Source organism: Corvus moneduloides, chromosome 2 (assembly GCF_009650955.1).
Source record: "Corvus moneduloides isolate bCorMon1 chromosome 2, bCorMon1.pri, whole genome shotgun sequence".
NCBI classification, from domain to species: Eukaryota; Metazoa; Chordata; class Aves; order Passeriformes; family Corvidae; genus Corvus; species Corvus moneduloides.
The window spans coordinates 102,033,489-102,059,242 of NC_045477.1; the positions used below are offsets into that span (position 1 = coordinate 102,033,489).

The 25,754-nt window shown below is 38.4% G+C and overlaps 2 protein-coding genes across 12 annotated transcripts in view; one reads left to right on the plus strand and one right to left on the minus strand.

The window, feature by feature from the left end:
• PUDP (pseudouridine 5'-phosphatase) overlaps positions 1-3,641 on the minus strand; it is a 69,890-nt gene extending 66,249 nt beyond the window's left edge. Inside the window, exon 1 of one of the 4 annotated variants that reach the window (XM_032100591.1) lies at positions 3,459-3,634. In XM_032100591.1, the coding sequence (XP_031956482.1) occupies positions 3,459-3,540 (82 nt within the window). In that variant the 5' untranslated portion in view covers positions 3,541-3,634. Of the gene's footprint in view, positions 1-2,643; positions 2,819-3,458 lie in introns of those variants that run through there. The other 3 variants (XM_032100594.1, XM_032100593.1, XM_032100592.1) reach the window with 3 other exon arrangements.
• Positions 2,880-25,754, plus strand: part of STS (steroid sulfatase) — a 113,323-nt gene continuing 90,448 nt past the window's right edge. The window contains exons 1-4 of one of the 8 annotated variants that reach the window (XM_032100582.1): positions 2,880-3,489; positions 4,368-4,546; positions 15,357-15,468; positions 25,418-25,562. In XM_032100582.1, the coding sequence (XP_031956473.1) occupies positions 25,525-25,562 (38 nt within the window). In that variant the 5' untranslated portion in view covers positions 2,880-3,489; positions 4,368-4,546; positions 15,357-15,468; positions 25,418-25,524. The other 7 variants (XM_032100583.1, XM_032100584.1, XM_032100586.1 and 4 more) reach the window with 7 other exon arrangements.

Sequence of the window (25,754 nt, forward strand, 5' to 3'; positions counted from 1 at the left end):
TTGGCTACAATTATATAACAAAACCACTTGTCATAGCTTAAAAGGCAACCTATGCAGTAAGTTTATAAGATAGATCCTGGGGGGCATTACTCTAGTTGTATATTTTGTACAAGTTAAATAGATTTTTCCTTCTCTATCTTTAGCATTGGTTTCGTATGTTTTTAGAATATGCTAAAATGCCAGGATCAGATACCAAACCGTACAACTATAACAACAGGATTTATTTAGGTATCAAAGATCTCTAGCTTCTGCTGTTGTTGTTGTTACTATTATTGCTATTATTATCTGTTAACCCTGTGTTAACTAAGTGTTGGATAAGTGAACACATAAGTAGGTTTAATATTTTTAACTATACTACATACAAGTGGTTAGAATAGTACTCTTCTATAGGAACAGACTACCACATTTAAAGAAAAAGCAATCAACTGTTCTGAGCATTTAATGTTATTATTTCCTGTAGAAAATCAAGTAGAAATTTAACTTAAGAAATGTAACTCTTTAATTGAAGTGCTGGGGGGTTTTGTTGGGGTTTTTTTGTAGTTGTTTGTTTTGGGGTTTTTTTGAGAAAGTACAGCAGTACAACAAAAATTAAGATTTACTTATTCCTTTTCCTCTGGTTTCTACTACACAGTGCACCACTAATCAACTATGCTAATTAATGAAGCTGCATGAGAGGGTGATCAGTCACTGGAACAGGCTCCCCCGAGCAGTCATCATGGCACCAAGGCTGTCAGAGTTCAAGGAGCATTTGGACAAGGCTCTTAGTCCTCTGTTTTAGGTTTCAGAAGTCCTGTGAGGAGCTGGACTCAATGACTCTTATGTGTCCCTTTAACCTGAGATATTCTACTATTCTGTGTATAACAAAGCAGGATGCAACTGCTGTACATTGGCACAAAGGCTGTTTTTCTGTTACAGTGGGAGTTTCCTACAAAAAAAAAGTCCTTCAATTAATTTTACCTATCAAATAATAAGATATCTAGAGGTGCTGTCACATACTTCACTTACTAAATGAGCGCATTAGTTTGCACTTCCCGACAACAGGAACAACAGGCAAAACTCCTAAGATTTCATCCAAGAGCTCACAGGGAAAGGTAAGATAATAATAATAAAAAAAAGGAAGGGTAGATTGCACTGATTATACATGCTGGAAAAAAGGGTGTGAGGTAACATTTGAAACAATGATACAGAAGGACTCTGAATGAAAGGGCTGAAGTACTTCCACAGGCAGTTCAGAGGCAATAACTTCCACATTGAAAGTAAGCTGATATATCAAGGTGGGACTCAAGGACAATTTAATCAGCCTCAATTATGTTACAGAGTTGGGGGAGATAAAATAACAGTTGATCAGACTTAGCAACACTTTTACACCGCCAAGCATTAGTCAGTAAAGTATAGGATGCAGGTTCTATAGGATAACACTTAGATTGTTTCCAAAGTCAAGAACCTTGTTTGAGTCAGACCTCATTTAAGGATTTTACACTCACAAAGATTTTGGAAATCTTTCTGTAAGAAGATATCCTACCTCCCTTCATCAGAAGCAAGTATGTCAATTACAGAAAGCAAGTTCATGGCACATTACATCAGATTAATTTAATGCTCAGTTTTTCTCCTCATTTATATATCAATTTGTGTTTGTTCTATAAAATCAGTAGGGTTTAGGTGAAAACTTCTGAAAATAGTCATGTACTTTTGCAGACACTACTTTGTTGGGAAAAATTTTTGCAAAACCTGAAGCTTCAGATTCTAAAAAATAAAACCAACTATGTGGGCACTTAAAAAGTTACTAATAATAGATATTTAATACCAAAACTTTTATTTGTGCTCTTTGAAAGGAAGTAATTTTGGGCATATTTCTGTAGCCTTTTTGCCTCCCAAGGGTCACTGCTCATGATGAAACAAATAGGTTAACCAAAAACGTTAAAGGTGTCCTAGTATTCAGAGGCTGAAACATACTGAAGTCCTCTGAAATGAAGTGCACATTATGAAAATCACCAAGGTCGTGTAACTTTTACTCCTCTGTACTGGAAGATACTTGAAGAGTATTTTCAGCTGAAAGATTTCTGAAATACAATACACACTTGATAAGCAAATTTTTAAAACAGAAGAAATGACATAGATGTACCATTACCAATACTGTCCTGTTAAGGTGAGTATTGTCTGTGTGAAGCAGATTTCCAACTTCTGACAAAGAGCAGTAGTAACTAAAAAAAGCTTTCCTGAAATTTCTAAGAAAGAAATTAAAATAACTGGTTTTGGATTATAGGATTACACACACACACGTATATATATGTGTGTGTGTGTATATATATCCCCAGGCTATTTGAGACTCCAGTGATGAAACTGAAAATGAGACTAAAATAACTCAATCACTGTTTTGCATAGCATAGCCATTTTTGTTTTAAAAGGTAAGTGTGGATCACCTTCATCTGTTACAGCCCTGAAGGAGGGAAAAGTGCACATTTCTTGGAAACACAGAGTAATTAATCAGACTTCACAGCAGTCTTCCCAGAAACTGCAACAATTTGGGTTTTGCAGAAAGAAGGCACACACCTCCGGTTCACAGCTTTTAAGAGTTCACCTACATCCAAAACTGCTTCCTTTGTGATAACTTACATGGACTATTTCAGAAACTAAGCCACATACCAAAATATTCCATTATTCCTCAGCAGAGGGTCCTGATTCAGCAAACACTTAAGAGCAGACTTAAAAACTGTCGTAGTTCTAGCGACTATTCAAACCCCAAGATACAATCGAGCTGTAGCACGGGAGGTGTCAGGTTACAGAATAACCCTGCAAAGCAGGAAGTCTACTGACAGCAAAACTGGGAGACTCTCAGAGCGATTTCCAGGCTCTTCGGTTGGAGACCGCAGCTCTAAGCGCTGCCGAGCGCTGTCCCGCCCTCCGGGACTCGCCACTCCCGGCCTTGGGCAGTGCGCGGCCCGGGGGTCCCTCAGCCCCACGCTGGATGCCCGTTCTCCTGCACACCCGCTTTCCCTGGCTTTCAGCCCAAACCTGTCCCTCACCGCTCTTCCCATAGACACCCCAACCTCGCTCAGTCCTCCGCCAGCCAGAGCAAGCGCCTCGTTCACGCTCAGCCCCGGGTCTTTAAGGTGAAATCTGCCCCCGAAAGGCAGCGAGTAGAGGAAGGAAGAGAAGGAATTAATTCGTTTCCTGTTGCTTTAATCCCTTCATTCTGGTTTTAGCAGCGCCGCCCGGGGCGTTGTGGCTGCTCGCCAGAGCGAGGAGGCCGTGAATGACCGGCCGCAGCCGCGGCCGCTCAGGCCGCGGGAGGCGGAGGGGGAAGGGAAGGGAAAGGAAAGAGGCTGCCCGCCGCCAGCTACGGCCCCTCGCTGTCCGGGCAGCCGGGCCGGACCTGGCAGCGCGCTGGAACCCGCCGGCGCGGGGCGGAGCGGAGCGGAGGCCCTGCCGTGGAGGGGAGAGGGGCGCAGGCTACACACCCAGCAGCAGCCCGTCCATGTCAAAGATCAGGTGAGTGACCGGGCGCAGCGCGGCCGCTGAGGAGGAGGAGGAAGCGGCCATGGCGAGGCAGAGCAGCCGGAGCGCGGCGGGAGCCGAGGCGGATGGAGGCGCCGCGGGGCGAGTCGGGCCGCGCGCGGGACGGGGCGGTCGGGGACGGGCGGCGGTTGCGGCACAACCGTGGGGCGGGCCGGGCCGGGCCAGCGGGACCTTTCGGTTTGCTTTGTTGTTCTGCTTTTAAAGCAAAGTCCATTTCTCTTCTTGAGACCTCTTCTCTTGCAGAACAGCGCTTCTTGCCCAGAGAGGTTGTGGAGTCTGCCTCACTGGAAATATTCAAGAACCATCTGGATGCAATTCTGTGCCATGTGCTCTGGGATGACCCTGCTTGAGCAGGGAGGTTGGACCAGACGACCCACGGTGGTCCCTTCCAACCTGACCTGTTCTGTGATTCTTAAATCCCATTTGGTGCTGCTGGCGAGAAAGACAGAAGAGTTGCTCTCAAGTTGATGCATTAGACAGTGTCTCTTCGCGTGCCTGTTGAGATTTACAGGGGTAATATTACCACCAGATTATAGTTGAAGCCAGAAACAAAAAGGTGTAGAACTGTGAGGGAAGAGTAAAGTAATAGGGGAAAAAAAAAATCTGAGAGGAAAGAGTAAATCCATCTCTTATGGGTTGCTGAGTGCAAGAATAGTTAATTGAAGGCTGATTTGGGTGTTGTGGTTTTTTTCTGAAACATTCAAGAAGCTCTGAAGTTCAAGAAACAAGACAGTTACTGAGTTGAAGCAAAATCTTCCTGCGTGGACACATCATCTGATTTTGATTGGGCAGTTAGGAGGGAAAGAGGGAACTTACCTCATCAGTTTTCTCTTTTGTGTTTTTTCATGCAGGTAACTCTCCCCTGGGCATCAAGATCGTTGAAGCACCAGTTGCAGAGGCAGACATGAAAAGAGCTGTATCAGGCTCCCAAGGTGACATACGGGCTTGAAGATGTGTACTGCTATGCCATTCTGAGTGAGGGCAGTGCTTAGGTGCAGCTTCCCATAGGGGAGTCCTGTATCATTTGTAGGTAGGCCTTGCAGCAATTCTTTTTTCCTGACAGCGCCTTCATTTGAATTGGCAACGCTTCACTATTTTAACAAGTTAGTGGGGGTTTTTACAGCCTTAACTGTAGGTGTGGCATAGCTATATTTGAATTTTAACTTAACCTCGTTAAGTGTCTTACCTCTCCCCAAAACCTATCCCTTAAAAATACACTCAACCTACATTTGTGTGAAATGTAGACACAGAATTCTCCTCACACCTTCTCCTATTCTGGAAATAAGAAAAAAAAATAAAACATTCTTGGCCTTTACTTGTACCTTTTGAATAATAAAATTTGACTTTCAAACAAAATTTTTTGAGTTTTGGGTTGGTTTTCTCTTTTTTTCATCTTGTCTCATTTGGTTATGATAATGCTGCTCAGGCCCTGTCTGCGTAGGCTAGGAAAAAGATTGTGCGCAGTACCATTAACATATTTTAAAAATGCCATTTGTAGTCACAACATGCATGTGTTAGTTCCTGTTAGATTTAAGGAAATGGCTCCTGAGTTTTCAGATTTTTTTTTTGTAACCTTACAATATATGAGTATTAAAAATGCCGATGGCTGTTTTGTTTCTGCAATGAACACTGTGCAACAAGTCAATATTCCAGTTTTGTTTCCAGCAAATGTTTATAGTTTCTTTTGTAGCTCACTTAGGTGGGAGCATAGCTAGAATCAATAGAAAGGTAAAATCCTAAATACAGTATGTCAAAAAAGTGTTAACCTGTTAAAGGAAATTAAAAAAATAGTAATTTCAATACTTAAAATGGTACTATTGTGCTGTCCTAAGAAAGACTGTGTTTTTGCTGTAAGAGTATATGCTGTTGTGACAAAAATTTAAACAGGATGGGTTATGATGGTGTATGACAGTTCTACCTGAGGTGGATTCATCAACTTTCTAATCAGCAAATTTTCTAAAAAGCTAGTTTTTATTTGTGTATATGATGACATGGTAAAACTTTTGTTTGTGACTCAAGGGATGTAGCTTTTTCTTGTTACCTTGATTTATTGTTCTAATTAGAAAAAAGTGTAAGTATTTGATCATGACTTCCATTGCCTCTAGCATCATAAAAAGGGGAGAAAATCACTATTTTTAGCATGTAAACTACCAATTCATCAGAGAAAACATAGGGGTTTTGCAGAACTTTTGAGTATTTAAAGTGGAAATAAGTCATAGGAAATCCATAAGAAAGTAGCCCACAAAATTAAAGTGTAATACAGGAGCTGAATATTTTTAGGGTAAATGGTCTGGGTTACAAATTCTATAGTACACATTTCAAGACTGTCACATTGCTGACAGGCTGATGACCTCAATTTTCTTTGCTTTACTCTGGCTCATAAATGATAATCAGTGTGATGTTAGCTTACTTGATTCTTCAAAGCTGTGTTCAAACACAGGAAAATCTTCCCAAGATAGACAACTGTTTAGTTCTCTGTTTAGGTTTGAACTGTTTAGGTTTATTCTGCGTGACTAAGTCTTTTTACTAACAGAATGAAATGAAGTGAAAGTCCAAGCAACTTTTAATTCATGGTGGAGCATAGTTTTCTAGATATGTAAGTAAGAGAATATGCTGATCTAAGTTTTGTTTTAGCTGTCTTAAATATTTGGATTGAATGACTCAGCAGTAGTATTTGGTTTTGCTGTTGGGTTTTTTTTGAAAAGGAGTGAAAAGGATTTGAGATTGAGAATTGTGCAATTGATTTTTTGTTTGCTACTATTTTTTGTTACTTATTTGAAGCTGGCTTTGAGTTATGAAGATTTCAATAACTTTAGAGTTGTGGAAAGCATATTGTAGTTGAGGTACACTAACTATGAACACCAATAATTAATTATATTCTTACAAACCAGATATATATTTATTGAGAAGAATGAACTTGGGTAACTAAGATGTAAGTCTGTAACTAGACTTGAATCCTGGGAAGTTTGAAGAACACAATTAACTTCCTGTACATTTTTAAAATTAATTAAAGTTGCTATCTGGGCATACGCCAAAGCAGATATATGGTGTTATATGGTACATATATATCTGGATGTCCAGGTTTTTAAACAACTGTAAATTAGCTGCCTATAGGTAGCCCTTCTTACCCCAAACAAACCTATTTTCTCTAGTTTCATAATAGTGTGTTAAAATCACATTGGTTTTATTGTTCTTGAATGTTAGATAAAGTGAAAATACTCAGGTGCCATGGGGTTATTAAGTATGCAACACAATGTTTTACGTACTTGGTCCTCTTAACCTTTTTTTATCTTCTATATTTGGTTGAATTTCCTTTACTTTGAGGCTGAAAGTTTTGTACATACCTGAAATTTATGTGACCGAGTTCTTTCCTGGAGAGTAAAAGCTTCAGAATATGCTTAAGTGCATACACATAGGTAATACCTTTGATTCAATAATTGCAGTTTCCTATTTCACTATTTCATATTGTGCTCGAAGCATGGATTCACTTACCTACATTTTTATGCCACTGATAGGAGCATGATGCACTATGTATTTCACACAGAAATTACTGACTTTTCTTTTTCTGCAGGTACCTTGACAAAGAGGATAAACAGATTATAATCCATTTTGGCTTGAATATTAAAAAAGAATCTAAAGACTTGAATAAATCCAGTAATTTAAAAGCTTTCATAATGATTTACATGAACAGCTGTTAAACCCACTATTAGTAACGACTTACTTGGAATGACTTAGAATTAAATGTAAATTCAGATATCAGCTGAGATTCACAACAGTTGCTAGAGTTAAACCTATAAGCCTTCAGAAAATGAAACCCCTCTCAGTGCTGGATGTCACCAAACATGAGCTTTTCACCTTAAGATTGTGAATTAGGTAAATTGTATTGTTTCAGTTCATGTTTTTATAGGTGCAAAATGGAAAACGACCATATGTCTTAAAGCAATTAAATAGTACCATGACACTCCTGATCTAGGTCATGTTTTATTGATTATATAAGTTAAAAGGGAGTATATGCTCTTTTAATCAATCACGTGTCTTCTCTCAGCCAAGCAAGCAGGCATAGGAGAGCCATCTGTTTTCTAGATTTTGGTATTGTCCACCACTTACAAGTGTGTTAGTTACAAAGGCAAGGAAGTTAATGTGTTACACTTCAGCAGAATAAAGTGAAGATACACGTTTGTCATCTATAAATTTAGATGAGGCACTATAAAAAGGTTCTTAAGCAGCAATGGGAGGTGAAATTCTAGAAAAGCTAACCAAGCACACAAGAGAGAACAAGGGAGCAATGCTTCGATACTTTTAGATGTCATTTGCTGTATTTTTTGATGGGACTGTACAACAGAACAAAGTTTCTTAAGCTTGGAAAGGAAGCCTTAATATCATGCTTTAGAGCCATTTTTGCTTCTGTTAAAGTCAGTGAGAACCATTTATTCTCCTTTATGGATTGCGACTTAGCTTGTTGACATACTTTTTGGTCTTCTAATAAAATATTGGCTGCACACAGGCAAACTGTTCAGGTGATTAGCAGCATCATTGTAATGAAAATCCTGAAGTGCTTAATGGCTGGGTCCTGCTTAGCCTTAAACTATCAGAAAGATTAGGACAAAAAAGACTGCATCCCCAGATAAGATATGAAGTGTTGTATCCTCTTTTACTTTTCCTATGATATGGGCTTGCTATGTAACTTTCATTGATTTATCTAGCTTCCCATTGTTGCAGGAACTTACAATATGTTATTAACTTGGTTTTCTTTCTTGTCTGCATGTGAATTTAATTACTTTTTTTTTTTTCATTTTACTACAGTTTGATTGTTACAGATTATAGGAAATATTTTGTATTTGTACTGTCATGTGGAATGCACATTCTGTGAACCTTTCTGAGCAAGTCATCTATCACTTGGTTGCTGGCAGTAAAGGTGAAACTGAATGCAGTCACCCTTCCAGTGGGCCCTTTCAGTCATGGGTTCCTAAGCTCAACCTTTTCAAAGGCTGTGGTAATTAGATCTTCAGATGGAGAAGAGAGAGATGGAATTGTGATTCTTAAGGTCACAAGGTCTCTAAGCCACTGATCTGTAATGCTGCTCCAGGTTCAGGTTATATATGCATATTCCCTACTTGGGATGCAACAAGCTGGGGAGTTGAATCTCCAGACCTCAGACATTCTGTCTTCTCTGTGGCTGTTTGCTTTTAAAAGTTTGTATCTAGGCAGAAGAGTTGAGTAGAAATAAATGAACTGGCTGATACTGAGCCCAGAATACCTGCGTGATCAGGGAGAACATGCTGACAGCCTGGGGAGTGCAGGGAGGCTGCTGGAGGCCAGCTATCAAACAGTACTGTGACATTTCTTTCTTTGCAATATTTCTGGTGGTCTCTGCTTCTAGATCTATCTAGGCAGAAAAGCAATAATACTGTGCTGGTACATATGAAGGAGCAACTCTTATCAGGAAGCAGAAATGGTGGAAAGAGGAGAGGGGGCAATGCCAAGCAGTTCTATTAGACATCCAGGCTGTTCCTCACTATGGAAGCTGGGACTTTTCCTTGGCTGTCGGAGTTAGTGTACTTCCCAACCAGGTCATAATTGCATTTTTTGAATTCTGTTGCCCCAGAAGCTACTGCCCTGTTCTCCTCCTGCCATGTGCAGACACTCAAACGTACTGGTAGCATACCTCAGAAGATGCTCTGTGCACAGCCAATGGCAAATAGGCTTTGTGACCACTGCCACGTAAGGCACTGATTTATTTTTGAGTGAGGAAATAGTCCCTTCACTAGGCTGTCCACTTACTTTAAGTTCAGCTTATGTTTACCTACCTTAAGGAATTAGGTTCAGCATATTGTAACAAAACAGATGAGGAAATGATGTAGGTTTATTCCTTATTTTAGACTTTCAATTGAAATGTTCTTAGTGGAAGACCAGTAACACACACTTGTTTTCATAAAACATTTATAAAACAAGGAACACCAGTTGTAAATACTGATACAGTTAGATATTAGGGATACCTAGAAGAAAGCAATGAAGTCCCAGTGCTGTCAAGCCAATCAGGCCCTGACCTTTTTCCCTAAGATAGCTTGCTCCACTTAATTGGGTAATCTCAAACATTTCACCTTGAGTTCTGTAAGGTGAATGATTGCTTACACTGGCACTGCAGGTTTGAAAGATTCCTAGATTTCCATTTCATGTACTTACATATAGGTAAGACCTCAAGAGATATTCAAGATCTAGATTAATTCTTTGCAATAGAATTGTATATGCTTAAAATATCTGTCCAGACATTATGCCTAAATTTTTCCGAATCTTTGAGTGAATTTTTTGCTCTGCTAGAATATCCTGTGTTTTTCCTCTGCTCTTTTTTTTTTTTATTATTTTACCAATTTAATTTCTTTAACGTATTGTTGTAAGTTATGCTTTCTGAAGCTTTTAGCATTTTGGTTGCTCTTCAGCATTTTAGATTTTCTGTATCCTTAGAGAAGTCCAGCACTCAGGTACATTTATTGTAGCTGTGGGGTTTATAAGTGACAAATAGAAGGCCATTTTTTGCTATTAGACTGACGAAATGCTCACAGCTTGCTCAGTCGTTCAGCTCACCGTTCGGTGCCTTGGAAAGCCCTGAGCTGCCCAGAGAGATGGCACGGGCAGTCCAGCGACTTGGTGGCTCCGAAAAGCGGCAAGTGATAGCTGCAAAGCTAATATCAAGAGCAGAAGCAAAGAGGTAGAAATACAGCTCTTGCTCTATGCTTTAATCCTGCCAGTAGATTGCTCTTGTCCCGAGACAGAGACACACAGAAGCTGTTAGCAGAAGCTAGCAGAGCCAAAGAGGGCGGGCCCCTCCGGGCTCTTTCTTTTATTCGGGGGAAGGGAGAGGGGAAGGCAGGGGGCAGACCGGGGATAACTGGCCAATCGGACACTGCTCCGGAGAGTCAGTGCTTTTTTCAACTTTCCCCGCTGGGAACAAAGGAGGTCTCAGAGCACATGGCAGAGACAGGTCCAGACCTGCCTGGGCAGGTCCCCGGGGGGGGAGGGCAGCCCCTTCGGGCAGGCAGCAACATTAGACTGCCTTCTTAGTCCCAGATAGACCAACACCTTCGAATTAACATAAGAGCTGAATTACCGTCTTTGCCATAGTTTGGTTTTTACTGCTGATTGGTCAGGTTGTTACCTATGTTGTACCAAGCCAAAAGCTCAAAACTTTTGTTGCTATTTGTCCAATTTAAAATTTTCTTTATGGTTCACTTCTATATTTAGTTTCACTAATTAAGAGGAGTCAGTATCATACTTCACTGAAAGAGATCAGTGACAACATCTCTATCCCATTAAGAGCTTATTACCTCTTCATACAGTTCAAAATCTTTTTACGCATTTTTAAGTATGAAAAACTACTATCTTGCAAGCCTAATGAGGCAGATATCTGCAAGAGTCTGTGCTACAGAATGAATTGTTGTATCACTGGTTTAGAAATGTTGTATGTGTCCTTTAGACCAGTGACTGCTACAATCAAATGGGAATAAGTATTATATTAATTACCATGTTTGACAGCCTGGCTCCATAATCTGTTTTTCACTGACTTTGCCTTTTTATGCTAATAATTATGCTCTCATCTGGAAAAATTAGACTAATGCAATTTTCCAAAAGCTATTAACAAGACTTTGAATATTAAGATGGCTATATGTCCTAATGTGCCATCCCAAAACTGAGTTTGTGTTGTGGTCATGAAATGAGGCATGGGTAGTGTGTATTGTGGAGTTGCAGAGCATGGAGGAAAGCCTACAGGCTTCAGGGGGCATAGAGCTTCACTCAGTATGTGCCATTTTTGTCACCGAGTTTCTACCAGCATCATCTAGGGTGATGTTTGCACCAAAACTTTCTGAAGTGTGTGGAAATAAAGTAAAACCTTGCCTGATTTCAATTATTTTTAGTATTTGGATGATTGTTGATCGAAGAACCTGACAAAGTGTGGGGACCTGAATATCCATCTGCTTTTTCTTACTTCATCACATCCAGGAAATAAAGCAAATTATGTTGTAGATCAAATGAATAATATTTTTCCCACCTGTTCAAACCCATCTTTCTTTAAAAATCCTGTTATGTTTATGACATGAGGTAGCTTAGACCAGTATTATTTGATAGTCAGAAACTATAGTTATAGTGACTACACAACCTGAATCTTTATTCTTGCATGGCATAGCCAACACACTCTTCCAGCTAAACTCCCATATGTAAGTCTTAACCAAAGTTAATCACAACCATGATTAAAAAAAACCCACCAAAACCTTTAGATAGTGTCATAGAGTTCCATGTATAAAAGCCTTTGGGACTTCTTCAGAACTGTTTAAAGTCCTCTGCAATCCACAGATTTCACAAGTTCATATAATGACTTTCTATCAAGATAACTACATGACTACAGAATTTTCAGAGGGAAACTTGCCACTGGTTTTTGGACTAAGCTGAAGAATGAAGTTTAAGCATCTTTTTTCACTGAAGATTTGTTAATGTTCTCTAGAATCCAATAACCCAATTTGTATAAAGTCCCTAGAACAGCAAAACTGTTATCTTTTAATTCTGGGTAAGTGTCTTTCAAAAATGTCCTTTGAAATTAGTCAAATTCCTTGGGTTTCACTATGATAAGAGAAGTTTAACAGATACCCTTTTTTTCATTTTAGCTCTGTTACTGGTATGTTTCATGTGAATCTTAAGTAAAATACAAGTTTGTATTAGATTTATGTGGAAGCAGAAGCATTTATATGTGCGCCAGCATCCAGGCAGGGTAAGGCCGCGGTGTATCATGTTTTGTTTTTACAAAGACACTGTACCATACCTTGTAGATGAACATTTAGTGGTATAGTAAAGTTGGATCCTAAACTTCTAAAGCTTTGGCAGAGATGTTTTGATGAGCTGAAACAAAAGCTCTGCCTTGCTGCAGCTCTGCCTTACCACTAAATTCCAATAAATTGGGTCATGCATCCTTCTTCCTCCTTTTCATCCCAAACTGAAATTGGTAATTTCCTTTACCAATTCAATGAATTGAACTCTTATAAATATGAACATTCATAAATAAATAGGTAGATACGGACTCCCATTTGGGACCATAAGTCCAAAATACCTTAAAAAGTAATGTTTCTAACATATTTTGAAGGAAAAGATATGGACTCTCTGTTCATGTCCATGTGGAAAAAGAAACCCAAACCACAAAAACACCTGTAGGTCAAAATGGATAATATAATCCATTAAGTAGCATAAATCATTGGAGAATACATTACTGGGTAACATAGTACCCTATTGGCCATAGCTAAATGCAGCCTCCCTGTTGACGTTTCAACTTTTCACTCCTGCTTAAGCTTTGAAGTCAGCAAGTAATTGTCACTTTAGCACTCCTTAGTGATTTTTAATCAAACATGGAAAAGAAACCTAAACAAACCAACCCCCTCTATTCAGTCTTCATTCAGTACTCAAAGTTGGATATGAGAGGGAGAGGATGTTTACTTTTTCACTCATTAATGCATTGTAATTTTTTGCATAGTTATAGTTAGAATGAATAGATCTTTATACACTGCATTTTGGTTTTCCATATCAAATGCCTTGAATTGTCATGCTAATTAGCACAGACGAGTCTGCTTTTCATTCTTTTTATCTATATTTTGTCATACATATTCTTGTTTCATCACTACTTTCTTCTAATTTACATAATCACAAGGTTTTGAATTAAAGTTGCTTAATAATAATTTGTTTAAATAAAATTTACTGTAAGTAAATAGTTATTATTATGCATTTAAGAGTTGCAGTGTATGTACACAAGAAATGGTGTTTTGCCAGTGAGTGTTGCTTCTCATCTGTTGTATCTCTAGCACTGCTTTTTTTGTCCATATACAGGGTTTTTTTAAGTACCTTCTAAAATATTATTAATCTAAAAATATCATTAGTCAAAGACATTAAAAAGTAATTGGCTATTTATTTTAGAGAGATAGACAAGTTTTTTTTTTAATTGTCTTTATATTCACTTTTTAATGCTTTGAATAAATGCAAGACAATAGTGCAGGGTTTTCAAAGGCTTAAGGCAGGGCTAGCATTTCCTATCTGTATTTGACACAGAGAAAAGGTTGGTAATTTAAAATTCTTTCCAAGTTGTTAAAGTAGAATGTTATTTTAAAATAGAGGAAAAATGCAGGAGAAAGCTCAGGACAAGCTGTAATGATTTCCTGAACCACAGAAAAATGTAATTTAAACTTTGCATTTAGACAGCTGTTCAAAAATCTTGGTTCAATTTGATTTCTTGCAGTCATTGTGAGCTTCCAGGTTTTGCCTGGAAGAAAAGTAAAATTTCATACTTAAGTTGTAAGGCTTGGATTCTGTTAAGTTACATCAGCAGTGATTGTCACACATATTTGGACATCCATCTTTCTCTTCCTGATCAAATTTCCCTTGTGAAATACATAAATTGGGGTGAGGAGGACAATAGCCGAGAAGGAAGGTAATATGTCAACTAGCTAGGACTTTTTGAAGTTTAGTGAATGATTTTTCATGTTAGGATCCTTGGGCTTTCTGGGAGCAGTCATTTTCCAGGAGCACATATAGGTTCTAAGACAATGCATATTAAACAAACTAGTTTGGGCTATAGCGTATGGTATTTATAAAAAGATAATCTCTAAATATTCTATGCCTCCAATGGAAAAGTTTGAAAAAACACTGATCTGAAATTATACTTTAAAAGGTGTTTCAGTGCAGTTTGTCCAAAGTTGCTATGTAGATATCCTGTAGGAATGCTTCCCATGTGTACAGAAGGCAGAAATGTACCTGAGATTCTGGCACAGCCTTTGTTTTCCAAAAATACAGTGCTAATTCACGAAAAAGTCTAACGGGAGGTCTTCAGTAACAAGCTAAAACAAGCACCTTGGTTAGGCTTATGGATATATATCCATTATGAGAATATGCTGAGATTGTTTTGTACTAGTGAAGCAGAGTCTTACCAAGAAATCCTGTCAGTCTTGTATGAGTTATATTTTTCAGTGTTATTGTTCTTCCTCTCCACCCTTCTGTTTCAGTTTACATGACTGGACTTTGTACCCATATACTGATAAGTCCACAGCCATCTTGTTTGAAAACAAGAGGCAAAAGCTGAAACAATTCCATTCTGCAAGGTAAAACACCCTTTCTGCCCCAAAGTCTGTCATTTATATATAGTTTAATTGTAAATTGGGGTAATGTGTAGTTGGAGTTCATATTCTTTCACAGCTCAAAGAAATTCTTCATGGCAGGAAGTTAGCAATTATGAGAAATAATAACATATTTAGTGTTGTCTTTTCTGCATTAACTTAATACAGTGCGTTTTTTAGAATGAAAAAGAGATTGCTTAAACCATATACTCATGTCTATAAGATACTATCAACTATAGTGGCAAGGTATTTTGTAACAGAATGCACTTTATCACGTACTGCAATGGAGTAGAACATTCCCTACCTTGAACAGATTAAAAAGAGCATAAGAATTACTTGAATTGTGAAAGCATTTTGAAGAAAATAGAAAGCAGGGTCTTTATGAACTAGAAGATTTTCCAGCTGTGCCACAGAAGTTTTTTTCTTAGCACTTAAGCTCTGGTTGTTTAAAAAGTAATGTTAAAAGTGTATGTAATTTTGATTATGGAGTCTGTTTCAAAGATCAGATGGAAATGAATTGTTAAATTGTTTTGGAGGGGGGTCGGTTCTGATATAAGCTTGTAGTTTTGAAGTGACTCTGGTTCATGTGCAGTGTATGTAATCTGACAAAGTCCAATTCAAAGGTGGAAGCCTGCAAGACCTGACTGTAACTTTTAAAGGGATATTAAATAAGTCTAATATTTTCTTTTGTAACCTCAGCCCCATTCAACTTGCAAACTGGGAGTAAACACAGCTACTGAGGGGACTGTATCTGCAAGAGGAAACACTGAGATGGAGGAGAATGGCAAGGAGTAATAGAGAAAGGGAAATGGTAAGGAAAAAAACATAACTTCTGGATAGGTTGTATCTGCCAGGCTTAAACAAAAAAACCTGCATTTGAGCAACCATACTGAGACAAGAAGGAGGAAGATGAAAGAGGAGAAGCCTATATAACCAAAACAAGTGGTGGAACAGAATCAGACCATACATATTGCTTGCTATGCAATTTTGTAATGACTCATTAATAATATGTATTCCACACATCCTGTTTTCTCACAAACATGTATTTTGCTTTTTCCCTTAGGATGCTCTGTAGGTGGATTTTAGTATGATCTGTGCTAAAGCCCTGTCAGACCAACAGCTGAGGCTGCGCTAACACAGGGAGAGCCCCAGTCACCAATAGGGAGCACTGTGTACTGCTGGCCCGTGGGAGCCTGTGTTGAGGGAAGTCGTGGAGGAGGCAGGCAGCGAGGCACAGCAGCACTGAGCAGTGACTAGTGCTAGAGAGGCAGTGACAATAGCAGCACCTGGGCAAGCAGATTTGGAGGAGTTGAGCCACTGTATTCAAAAGGTATTCAGCCTCAGTTTACATCGATGGCACATTGATAGGAGATTCTTGAGTAAGAAGGAATTTGAAATAGGGTAGGGCATGGTTTAGAAAGATTAGGCTTGCAGAAGAGTTTGTGGGGTGGCTTCTTGATTGTATGAGTGGAAGACTGTGGATGAGGAGGAATGAAAAAAAATTAGTTTAGGTGAGACGTTTAGTGGAGAGTAGGAGGACTACAGGACAATTGAGATTGCTTTTTAAGAAGTGCTTAAAAAGAATTGTGCCTATGGCACTCTGGACTGTGAAGATACAAGTTTGAACAGCTTCAGGTATGCAGTGAAACTGATTTTGGATTTTTTTGCATCCTGGACAAATGTTTCAAATTTGGTGCAAAAATGGCCTCTTCTTTTTGTCTACCATGCTAAAGAATCAGTTGATCAGCCAAACTCGTAAGGAAATCTTAGGGTACAGAGCTCAAACAGATCTGTTTTTCTCTGGTATTGTTTATATTCTGCACTGCTGACAGAACTGACTATTATGATGAAGAAAATTAGAAGTTCTTACAATTAGTCACTTACAAGAGAGTAACTCTTAGCATCACATCTCCCATCTCCAGATCCTATATTATTATAATAGATGACTGGGTATGTTGTCTAGTATAGCAGTTGTCTAATAATAGCAGTAAACTATTGTCCTGAAAAAATGCATTTTGACAGAAGAATTGATGTGTTCTGTCTCACTGATGAACAGAATCCATCCTTTAAAAACATAAGGTTGTGTTGTACCTAAAGGCACAAAGCAAAGGAAAACATCCTTTCCTAAAATCTTATTTAAAAACATTCTCATACAATTGGAAAAGCATATTATTTGCTTCAGAAATACTGGCAGCATGCTCCAGTCCAAGCCAAAAGATAATGAGACCCCTGGAGCTATTACTGAGAAACTTTCAAATGTTAAATGGAAGCTAATTCTGTTGTACCACAAGAAAAGGTGTGCCATAAGAAAATAGAAAAATGCTGAATACTTTTTAGATTTATTTATTATCTTAAAATGTCATACAAAATAAGGTGAAAATGAAATTAACCGCTATAGTTTTGAGCTAATTATAATTTTCATGTTGTCATGTTGGGATTTTGCCTGAGCGCCTACGTGCAAAAAAATGCGGTTCTGTTTTAGCAACAAGAATTTGCAAGTTTCATAGAGTTCCTATTAAAGCAAGGAGTATAGAACTAGAGAAAAAGAAGGGAGGGAAGGAAGGAAGGGAAGTAGCAAGAGTTTTCTACTTACACAGGGCAGAACAAACCTGGATACCTCTGGCTTACATTGCTGTTTTTCCTATATTGTTGTAATACAATATATGCATTTCTACACTGTTTGTTCAGGTATTTTTATTTTCTGTCTGTCTCTAAGGATCCACTTAGCCTCTTCTTGTACTGTAGACATATATTTTTAGTCTTAAAATTATTTACTGTTTCAGGTATCCTTAATTTTAAGATATTCATTTTAATTTTCACCTAATCCTATGATGTTTAAAGTCTATCCCTCAAATATTTTGCCAAGGTAAGTATAGTCACAATTTTTTTTTATTGATGGGAAAGTCAGTTATTCTTTTATAGGATTATTGAAATTAGTAAATGATCAAATCTTTGGAATTAGGATACAGGTTAATGTGTATGTCTTGTTTTGTAAATGTCTTTGCCCTTTGTCTGGCGCACTTTTTAGCAGACTCTGATCTGTGTAGTTTCCAATCAAGCTGCTATATAGCCACTGTGCAGCTCATCGTCCTTCTTTTCCTAATTGTATAAATGTTCTTTCTAGGGTAAGCATTTTCCTGGTTTGTAAGACCTCCTAATTTCATGTTCCTTACACATTGTTTTCAATTTTGTTTTGCAATGATTCTATTTTATTTTTAAGCTTTGTTTCATGCTTTTGTTGTTTAGTGATTAATGTTACTGGAGTATCTCTTCATTAAATGTGGCTAGAAAATTATTTACCATCTTACTTCCTCCCGTCCCCCCCCTCACTCCCGCTTTTCTGAAGCTCTTTTTTCATTATGTTATTTGTGGGGAAAAATAGAAATCCTGAATTGATAAAGCTATTATCTTTGTTTTAATTTTGCATTAGATCCTAAGACTTGGGTAATTTGAGAGTTAATCTTTTAACTCAAGTCAAAATAATGCAGTAAAAATATCTCCCAGCCCAAAAGAACAAAAAAGTGGTTTGTTTTCACCTTGTAAATGCCAAACAGGCTATTTTTAATGTTTAAAAGTAAGGGAGAACAATGTCATTTTTTAATTGCCTCATTTAAAAAAGAAAAAACGTTTTTTGGTTTAAAACCACTTTTTTTTTCCTTCTAGAAAGAATTTTGTCAAAAAAATTCCAAACAATTTCATTCATAACTATTTGCAGAATGAGGATGCCATTCCATGAATATTAGTTGTAGGACAAAAGTAACATAAACCAGTTTTTCCGGTTTTAGAAACTGTAAGGAAGGAGCTTGGTCTTTAATAAGCCACTACTTGTTTATTTTTAATGTCTCTTACCCATGCAAATTAAGAGGAAGGAGAAGCTGTTTTTGTATGTCCTGTGAGCCTCTTGCTTATAGCAGCAACACCATAAGTCAGTTGGTGTCGAGTTATTTTTTGCTTAAGCTTTGCCATTTCTCTCCCTGGTAAAAGTTCACTTTTAGAATCTAGATGGATTCAATAACAGCAAAGAAATTTTTGGCTACGAGTAACCAATGAAAGTAATTTGTCATTGGATCCATTTATTCCTTTTAATTTGAAATGTGGTGGGTTGGCCCTGGCTAACAGCCAAGAACTCACACAGCTGCTCACTCACTTCCTTCCTTCCCCAGGGATATGGGGAAAAATTGGTAGGAATGCGAGAGAAAAATGGTGGTGAAATAAAGACAGAAAAATCACTGTCATAGGAAAAACCACTTGGGGATTACAACTTAATTTATTGATAGGTAGCATAAATATTTAATTGGTTGGAGTATTGGGAAACAAAACAAAACAAAAAAAGGGACAAATATTTAATCTTGCAGGAATAATAGTTTTCCTCCCACTTTCCCAGGCTCAGCTTCCTCTCTTTCACTTTCCTAGTCTCCATACCTTCACTCCAGACATCTCCTCCTGCTGTGTTACTGCTGCAGGTTGTGCACAGTCCCTTCAGGGAGGCACTGGGTGGCACACAAGGCTGAAGTCACTGCTTGGCTGTTTCCCTCTGCCATTCCTTGTTGCTCCACAGACCACAGTACCTTTAGGCACATTCCTGATCCAGTGTGGGACACTTCTTACTGCTCTGGCCTTTCTGTTGTTTCCTCCTCTTCCTTCTCTCCCTCTGCTCCTCACAGCCCTTCTGGCTCTGTTCCTCCCCCCCCTCCCAGTATTTTTGCACTTTCTTAAATACATTTCCCTGAAGTGCCACCAGCTTGGCTGATGGGCTCAGCTGTGACCCGCAGTGGGTCCATTGCAGAGCTGGTGGGTACTGACTGTGTTCAGCACAGAGCAGCCCCTGGTCTGTTCTCACAGAGGCATCCCCTGGAGTGCCCTTCTGCTGCCAAAACAACCTACCTGTTCTTCTACCTCTTATGTGACAGGACAAACATGTGCATCACTGTTCCATGCTTAGAATGAATGAATTTCCCATTGTGTGATGGGGGTCAGGAGAACATGTAGGATGCTTATACATGTGAGTGGTGTCATGACCAAAATGTTCGCTGTCCATGTGAATTGCTGAACAGTGCCCATGGACAGTAACAGACTTCTTCTTATTTATCAGGAACTGAAGTGATTTTTCTTCTGTGACAAGGACCTCGCGAGGGAAAGTAACAGGATCTAGCGATCACTGGCCAGTGACAGGCTGTTTTGGTTGCCTTGTGTGTGCAGCACATAGGAAAGGAGGCAGGGAGTAGACAGGCTGAGCTTACAGTCTGTTGGCTGGTCACCTCTGACAAGAGCTTCCTTGATATATCATCCAGCTTGAATAAATTCTGTTCTTTCAGAACTATGTCAAAATAAAGTTTATTTTTCCAATCAGACTTGTGATGGTAGCCTAAACATATATTGGCTATAGCTGACTTCAATTAGAGAATTACCAGTATTCCTATAAAATAATCATTGCTGTTGGATGGATCATTCTTGTCTGTTTTGTTTCAGAGTAATGAAAGAATAAAATATTTAAGATGGAATATTCTTCATATTGCTATGCAGTCTGGAAAGGAAAAGTACTTAAAAGCATCCCTTGGAGAAAAATTTTGCTACTAATACTCATGAGGACTTGTCCCTAGTTCTTAGAGTTGTAGTAGGAATTACTCCTCACAGACTAAGAAACTGTTACACCACTAAGGTTGGTAGAGCACATCGTACTAATTGAAAAATGTCATGTTTGTTTATTACAAAAAGGGGATTTTTTTCATATTTCATGCTGAGAGCATACAGGCAACCCATCATCAGGGTGGAATTTATTTCATGTAACTATTCCTTTTGTATAAATCTAGTCTAAACTAGGTGTTAAGACTTTCTAGTCTGTGGAAGAAAGGTCATGAGCATCCCTTCCACCATTTTATTATACCAGTCTTAAGAAGAAACTCTTAAGGTGCCTGTATCTTCCTCTTAATTAAAAAGAAAGCTTAGATAATTAGCTCAGACTAAATGCCTAATTTAAAGATGAATACATTCACATGGATTGGTTTGCACTATGAGTGCCTATTTGCTATGGGCCATATAGGTACTTAAATTCTACATGGGCTAAATCAGTATTGGTTGAATTCAGCCTTTTCTTAATTTTTCTATCTGGTACAATCAGCAGTATTGAGAGTTCTTATGTGTTATCATAATGAAAGTATAAATAACAATAGAACTGGTATAAAAATGATAACACTTTAAGAACAATCTAATTCAAATGCCTTTTTTCTTTAAATGAATAATCGTTTTGGAAATAGCATAACATGCTGGGTCATTTTATTGATGTGTTCCTTGCTAGCTTTGTGTAGCAAAGAAAAATTAACTGGCCATTTCCCTGCAATTTTCTCTGGTAAACCACTCTGTCTAAAAAAGTGATGGTGGGTAGAGGAATATGGTGTTATAAAATCCAAAGCTTTGATCTTGACAGACTCCAGAGGATTCCACTAAGTAACTCAGGGGAGAGAGGTGGGTTTTGGTTGGGGCTGAGTTGTTTGGGGCTTTTTTCTGTTAGGTTTCATGTTTTCCCCTCATAGGCTTTCAAAGGCTACCATTTCAGTGAAAAGGGTTTAGAAACTGCTTTCAAATTGAAGGAAAATAAAATTCAGTGTTAAGTGGTTGGTTATTTGTGTTACTGTCCCTTCAGCGACTTACAGCAGGACTTAAATACCAACCTTCAGACCTGTGCACTGTCCCTGTGAAAGCAGTGTATTGGTGGAGTTGAGTCTTTTAGTCCAATATTAGTTGTAATTAGAACTTTTATTTAAACATTTTTTAAAACACTGCAATGAATATGAATGGAAACTCAAAGGAGACTAGTTTGGCTGTAGTTAGGCAAAGGTGAAGAGTTTGTAACCAGTCAGTGAGATGAAGCTGTGGTTTCTGTGTTGTCCAGTTGATATGGATGTAACCAAACTGTTAATTCCATGTGTAAGAGTCGCAGTCTTGCAGAAATCCACAGTCCTTATCTGCTTGCATAACACTAAAGTGCAAAATTTTAGGCACATAAGTCCTTCCTCATGTCCATTTGACACTCTTGAAAAAGGCAGTGTCAAAAATAGTGATTTCAGTCAACATCTGCGTATATTAAAAAAACCCTGATTCAACATCTTTCAAAACTATTAAGTAAGCTAAATATCACAGATGAGTTTAGCTAAGCCCTCAAAGAATATAAAAAAGATTTCTTTTGATTGTTTTGAGTACTTACATCTGGTCTCCAGGAAGTGAAATGACATAGACACAGTAGTTAGTTACTCATTATTAGCTTTTTTTTTTTTTTTTGAAAAGATTTTTCTTTCTGAGGATAGTACATAACTGGCAAATAAGATGACTACCTGTTTTATCTCCAGGATCTCTCTTATGTTGCTGATCAGAGCCCATAATCAAAATAAACTTTTTAGTGAGCGTTTGGCTAATGGGGAATATTGTGAAACAGTAGCGGCGTAAAAAATGTATGTGCTCTAATATGTGTATCTAATTATACAGGATTTTTATTACAAATAAAATAATGATATTATATCACAAACGATTATATTTTATTCCATTCAGGTTATAATTTGCTACCAGAAATAATGTCTATTATTTATTAATACTGCTGTTAAGTTCTGTAACTTAGTTGAGACAAAAGTAGAAAATTCTTGAGAGACCATTTTAAAAAGATACCTAAACTAAACTTAGGTCTGTTAAGGGGCTCTGTGGCTTCATCTCTGTTTAATTCAGATCCAGTAATTAATTGCACTTAAGAAACATGATTGTTTGTTCTAATGTTTTTCCCCAGTTTGCATCAAGTGAAATTTCTGTCTTTCAATGAGACAACTTTTAATTAGTTAAATACAGATTTTCATATATATATATAGTTAAGATGCATACTGACATATAAGGAAAAAATTCAGAAAAGCAGTTATATGACATCAAAGGTTCAGCAGATATTATCAACTTGTAAGAGAGGAATTAATTGAGAGATTTTAGAAAATCTTAAACTGATACCAGCAAATTATCAATTGTACATAATTTCACTTTTCCATTTCTTAAAATTTAAAAGCTTACTCTTTTTTTTTGTTTCTCACTAAGCTGAAGAATTTCCTTGTTTCAGAATCTTATGGAGGGCAGGGTTGTCTCTAGTTTGTTTACACTGTGATTTTTTATGGCTCTTAGAGAAATTTTTTGAGTTCTAGCATTCAGTAAAGCAAGGTAATTTTTTTTCTTTTTTTGCATACTGCTTAAGGATAGCACATTTTTTAATGAGATCAGTATCTTTAAATGTTGCTTATTTCATCAGAAATACTATACCTGCAAGGGTAAAGTATATTAAGCATTTTCCCAAAGGGTTCTGTTACATTAAAAGAGTAGTTTACAGATAAATTGCTTAATCAAAGTTAATAAAAATGCTGAGATGATTCAGTTGAGATGTTTGAAAGACTTTCATATAATTGTTCTTGTAAAGATGCATGTGTCTATAGTAGTCGGATAAGGATTATCCAGCACACAGCTGGATAAACGCATCATGTATTGGTTGAGCAGCTGGCCTATGGGTCAGGTGCAAAGGGTTACAGTGAATGGGGTGACATCAGACTGGCGGCCTGTCACTAGTGGGGTTCCACAGGGCTCCATCTTAGGCCCAGTGCTCTTAAACATCTTCATAAACAATGCAGGACCGGAAAGTATACTAGCTTGCCAATGGTGCTAGATTGGGAGGAGCTGTTCACTCTCTCGAAGGCAGAGAAGCCCTGCAGAGAGATCTCAAGAAATTAGAGGGCTGGCTCTATCACCAACCATATGAAGTTCAACAAGGGCAGGTGCTGGATTCTGCACCTCAGATGAGGTAACTCTGGATGTACAGACTGGGGAATGAGAGGCTGGAAAGCAGTGCTACGGAAAGGGACTTGGAGGTCCTGGTCAATGGCAAGTTGAACACGAGTCAGCAGTGCCCGGGCAGCCAGGAGGGCCAACCCTGTCCTGGGGAGCATCGGGCACAGCATTGCCCACTGGGCAAGCAAGGGGATTGTCCTGCTCTGCTCTGCACTGGGGTGGCTTCACCTCGAGTGCTGGGAGCAGTTTTGGGTGCCACAATATAAGGAAGACATTAAACTACTAGAAAGTGTCCAAAGGAGGGCAACGAAGATGGTGAAGGGCCTTGAGGGGAAGCCGTGTGAGGAGCAGCTGAGCTCATTTGGTCTGTTCAGCCTGGAGGAGACTGAGGGGAGGCCTCACTGCAGTTACAACTTCCTCGTGAGGGGAAGCAGAGGGGCAGGCACTGATCCCTTCTCTGTGGTGACCAGTGACAGGACCTGCGAGACAGGCCTGAAATTGTGTCAGGGGAGGTTTAGGTTGGATATTAGAAAAGGTTCTTCACCCAGAGGGTGGTTGGGCACTGGAACAGGCTCCCAAAGAAGTGGTCACAGCACGAAGTCTGACAGAGTTCAGCAAGTGTTTGGACAATGCTCTTGGGCAGATGGTGTGACTCTTGGGGATGGTCCTGTGCAGGACCAGGAGTTGGACTTTGATGATGCTTGTAGGCTGCCAACTTAGGATATTCTATGATTCTTTGACAACCATATCTTGAGTCAGTTATCCGGATGAAAAAAAAAAAGACAACTCTTTGACCAGCATTTTTTAATGAAGAAAATTAAAACTTAAAAGAAGTGTTTGGTAAATCCATGTGAAATATCAAGAAATAGTGGATTGTGTCTGTCTGGGGCTTTTCTTTCATTCATTTGTTCTTGCATATTTATACTTTGGGGTTTCTTAATGCTAATAGAAAATATATATTAGAATCCCAAAATTACAATTTGGAGATACGTAGAAAAAGTAGGACGTGTATATGCCCCCACATACATGTGTATGTACACATCAATGTCTGTGTGTGTATGTATGCGTTTCTATGTGTTCCCATACAGTGATTATTGTAGGTTCAAATAGGATATGTGAAACACAAATTCTTACATGGCTATTGTTGTAGGAGATTAAGCACCTCTTGAATCTAATCAGCTTAGCAGCCACCTTAGAAAGGAAGAAGCTACTTTTAGTTGTATTATATCATGGGGAAAGTGAAGCAGAGGTTAAAACTTGCACTTACGTGCCCTACATGCAAAAAAAACGGAAAAATGTTGCCACATGAATGTGAAACACAAGCCTTCAAAGCTAACACCTACTGAAGGAGCATCTAAAGAGTGTTACGGAAGTAAAAAAATTAAATCAAATTGGTTCAATGCAAAAAACCAAACCAAAACAAAGTTAATTGATTCAAAACAGACTATAACAAATCCATGAAGGTTAAAAGGTCCATGGAGAGATATTCATTACAATGTTCTCCTCTCCAAAATTCCTTTAATGCCGGCTGCCAAAAGCTAGAAGGATGTGCTAGTAAAAGAATTTTTTTGCCAAGTTTTTCACAATCTTTCCTTAAGCATTTGAGTTGGCTCTGGACAGAGAGGAAACATTAGTTAGCTGGAAGCTTCATCTGATTTGGTGTTATCATTTTCATGTTAGGTCTACACATGGCTGTGTTTTCACCAGGAGAAAACCTGGTGTGGTACAGACAGCCGTCAGCATTCTCAGAGCTTCATTCTGCTCACATCCTTTGCTCATAGCTCCTTTGAATTTCTTTGCTGTTGTCTGTTCCACTCCATTTCATCCATCTGATTTTTCTTGCTTTCTATGCACATCCTTTCAAGACACATGAAAATCTGCTGCAGAAGGAGTACACCAGAGAAATCATAGTTGTTTGGATTATTTTTTTTCCTGTTTCCTTGTGGATTTCACTTCAGGTGATGATATCAGGTGAAGGCAAATAGCTCAATATGTGAGAGTATCTACAGATACTACATCAGAGTGGAGAAGTATCCAGCAGTATTGTATCAGACAACCTTCAATAATGCTACATCTGGCTGATTTACAAAATGAGAAATGGAGGTAATAAATGAGGCTACCTTCTGCACTCCTTGCAAGCATCCATGCAACTCTCTACATAATGTCACCAACATATAATGTCTTCTTTTTCAAAATGCCCATTGCCATTGGCCTTTGAGACCTTTGCAGCCTGAACAGTGGGGTAGAAACATAAGATCTGGCAGCAGGTTGTTCTTGTCCTCTTGGGTCAATTTG